General features: G+C 40.9%; 1 protein-coding gene across 1 annotated transcript; it reads right to left on the bottom strand.

Annotated features, from left to right (window-relative positions):
* Window positions 1-1,539: 1,539 nt before the first annotated feature.
* LOC101787549 (olfactory receptor 5B2-like) lies at window positions 1,540-2,379 on the bottom strand. Its single transcript, XM_013146390.2, has one exon. The coding sequence runs from the start codon at window positions 2,377-2,379 to the stop codon at window positions 1,540-1,542; it is 840 nt and encodes a 279-aa protein (XP_013001844.2).
* Between the last annotated feature and the right edge of the window lie 443 nt (window positions 2,380-2,822).

Raw genomic sequence — 2,822 nt, 5'->3', positions numbered from 1 at the left:
TGGGTGTCTTTGAGGTCAATTCCAGAAGAGGTCAGCAAGGGAACTGTCTCACCCTCAGGAAAGGCGGCAGGTACCCAGCAATCCTGGAGGCAGAGGAAGGGTGAACATATGCTGTGTGTTTGAGCAGGACATCCCTTTGCTCCTGTCCTGGGAATCACAACTCCTGGGCCTCATTTCTCACACTTGGCCTGGAACTTACACCACAGGGTCCCATGGTAATGAAGGTTTTGGGTTGGACCTGAAGCTGCATGAGGAGCTTTACTAGGCCTCTCATGGGAGGCTCAGCCTCTGTAATCTCATGCTCCATTCCATGTAATAAGCCTTTTCCTATTTTTTTCTGTTGTTTAGTTCTCTTACTCTGGAGAATCCTACTCACTGTGTCACACTGTGAGAACTCTATGTCAAGCTGGTTTGCTTTTGCGTACACTGCTGGTGTGGAACATGAAGGTTAATGTAGTGTGAAGGGATAGCTTGCTCATGACACAGAGAGTGACCTTTGTGCAAGGTGATCAGAGAAGAGTGCTCTGACATAGTGGCACGTAATCAAAGACCAGAGCAGAGTAGAGAGACTGAGGCCACAAGATTATTTAAAGAAACAGCAAGGAGTCAGCAAATATAAAATTGGTAAAACAAAAATGATATAGTAGCTAAAGATAAAGTAACTCATCCTAAGTACAGTGAAAATGCTACTAAAAAACGTCAAAGAAATCTGAGAGGCTTTATGAGCTCTCATTGAATTTATAAAATGACATGAGACTTGATCATCAGATATGAATACATCATAAAATGTTTCTGTTTTCTCATACTTTTCTGGGACTCCTGTTATGTTAAACATGATCCTATTGGTTGTATAAAATAATAGAATCAAGACAAAAGGTTAATTAATTTAATTCTGTATTTCTAATTCTCCATATTAAAATGTGAAGGTGCCACTTTTTTTGTTAAATTAGTAATTCAGTAATACGAGCAAATCAATGAATAAACAATATAAGACAGTTAATAAATTTCTGATAATTTAATTAATTACTGAGTTTTGTTAAATCATAGTTTAACTACATTCCACTTCTCATGAGGGTGGGCAATTTCCCACCCTCATGTACGTGTGATCACGTGGATATATTTTGGATATATGAAGGACACATAGATGCCAGCCTTTAAAATGTCTGTCTCTATTGGTTTGTGATAAAGAAACTATATAAAATATGAGAATCAATAAATGTTTTTACAAGGTTTTTGAGGAAAACATAACAGTATAACTAATGTTTCATCATAGCTTTTCCGTTTGCAGATTATATTTCTGGAGATATTTCTTTATCTCTAGATGGTAGCTGCCGAAGTGTTAGATGTCTGATTTTAGGAACATAATTTCTGTCTGAGTTTTAAAATGTGACTCAGCTGAGGAAGAAACTCTGACAATTTAGAGACTTTTGGTATCTCCTCTTAAGTTAAACTGAAAATGCTAAAGGCAATTTTACTGCACAACAACCCTCATGAATGCACTCTTGACCTCCTTGTTCCTCAGGCTGTAGACCATAGGGTTCAGCATCTGGTGCAGAACACAGATAAGATTTTGTCCTTGTCCATGGAGTGCCTGGAGCTGGGCTGCAGGTACATGATGGTGGCAGTGCCATAAAACAAGGAAACTGCAGTGAGGTGGGAGGCACACGTAGACAAAGTCTTCTTGATTCCCTTCTCTGAATGCATCTTAGAAATTGTGATAAATATAAGCAGGTAGGATGTTAAAATAACACCTAGAGAAAAAATAATATGAAAGCTAGAGATGAAAATGAGAATCAGTTCATTCATGTGTTTATCAGAACATGCCAGAGACATGATGGCTGGAATATCGCAGAAGAAGTGGTGGACCACTTTGCTCACACAGAAAGGGAGGCAGAAGGTGTCTCCAACATCAATAGCAGCAGTCAGAAAACTGGAGATGTAAGAGCTGAGGCCCAATTGAATACACGCATTCCTCGTCATGATCATAGGGTAGTGCAGGGGCTTATACACAGCCACAAAGCGATCATAGGCCATGGTGGTCAGGAGGTAATTCTCTGCAGTGCCAGAGTGGACGAAGAAGAACATCTGAGCAGCACAGGCATTGTAAGAGATAAGTTTGACGTCTGTAAGCAAACCAGCCAAAATCTTTGGGGTGACAGTTGAGGAGTAGCAGAAGTCCACCAGGGACAGGTTGCTGAGGAAGACGTACATGGGCGTGTGCAGACGAGGGTCCAGCAGAATCACCAGGATCATCACGAGGTTCCCGATCAGAGTGATGAGGTAGACCAGCAGGAGCAGCGCAAAGAGGGGGCCCTGCAGTTCTGGGGCAGCGGTGAGTCCTAGCAGGAAGAAAGCGCTCACCTCTGTGGTATTCTCCATGGCTGGTACTGCAGAGTCCCGAGGCACCCTAGGGCAGCAAGGAAGAAGGAGCAGTGAGATGGGCACAAGTGGGTTTTGTGGCTGCTAAAATCTGTGCACATCATTTTCCCTTGACAGAAAGTCGTTTTTCTTAACCGACAGATCCTTTAGATCTTGGTGCTCCAATAAACTGATAGATGACTTATCTGTAGAATACTTTTTTGAAGAGAAGTCTCATTGATTGTGATTCTCATGTATTAATTTTGTATCTGAGTAAACGGAGTTAAATAGCAGAATAGGACATTTTCCAATGTTCAATATCTTAAAAACATCTCTCTGCCAGGTGAGATGGAGTGTAACATTTTTAGTTGCAGTAGTTTTCTCTTGCCAGGCTTAAATGTAATTTCATTCTCTCTCTAATCCCATTAAATTTTCATAAGAATTATTTGGTAACAAAACGATTG

This window comes from Cavia porcellus, unplaced genomic scaffold (assembly GCF_034190915.1).
Source record: "Cavia porcellus strain 051 isolate PalLab524CR breed Dunkin Hartley unplaced genomic scaffold, mCavPor4.1 scaffold_17, whole genome shotgun sequence".
NCBI lineage: Eukaryota > Metazoa > Chordata > Mammalia > Rodentia > Caviidae > Cavia > Cavia porcellus.
This window is presented reverse-complemented; position numbering and strand designations above follow the sequence as displayed.

Coding starts and splice junctions, on each gene's coding strand:
- LOC101787549 (XM_013146390.2), bottom strand. CDS start 2,379: ATGGAGAATACCACAGAGGTGAGCGCTTTCTTCCTGCTAGGACTCACC.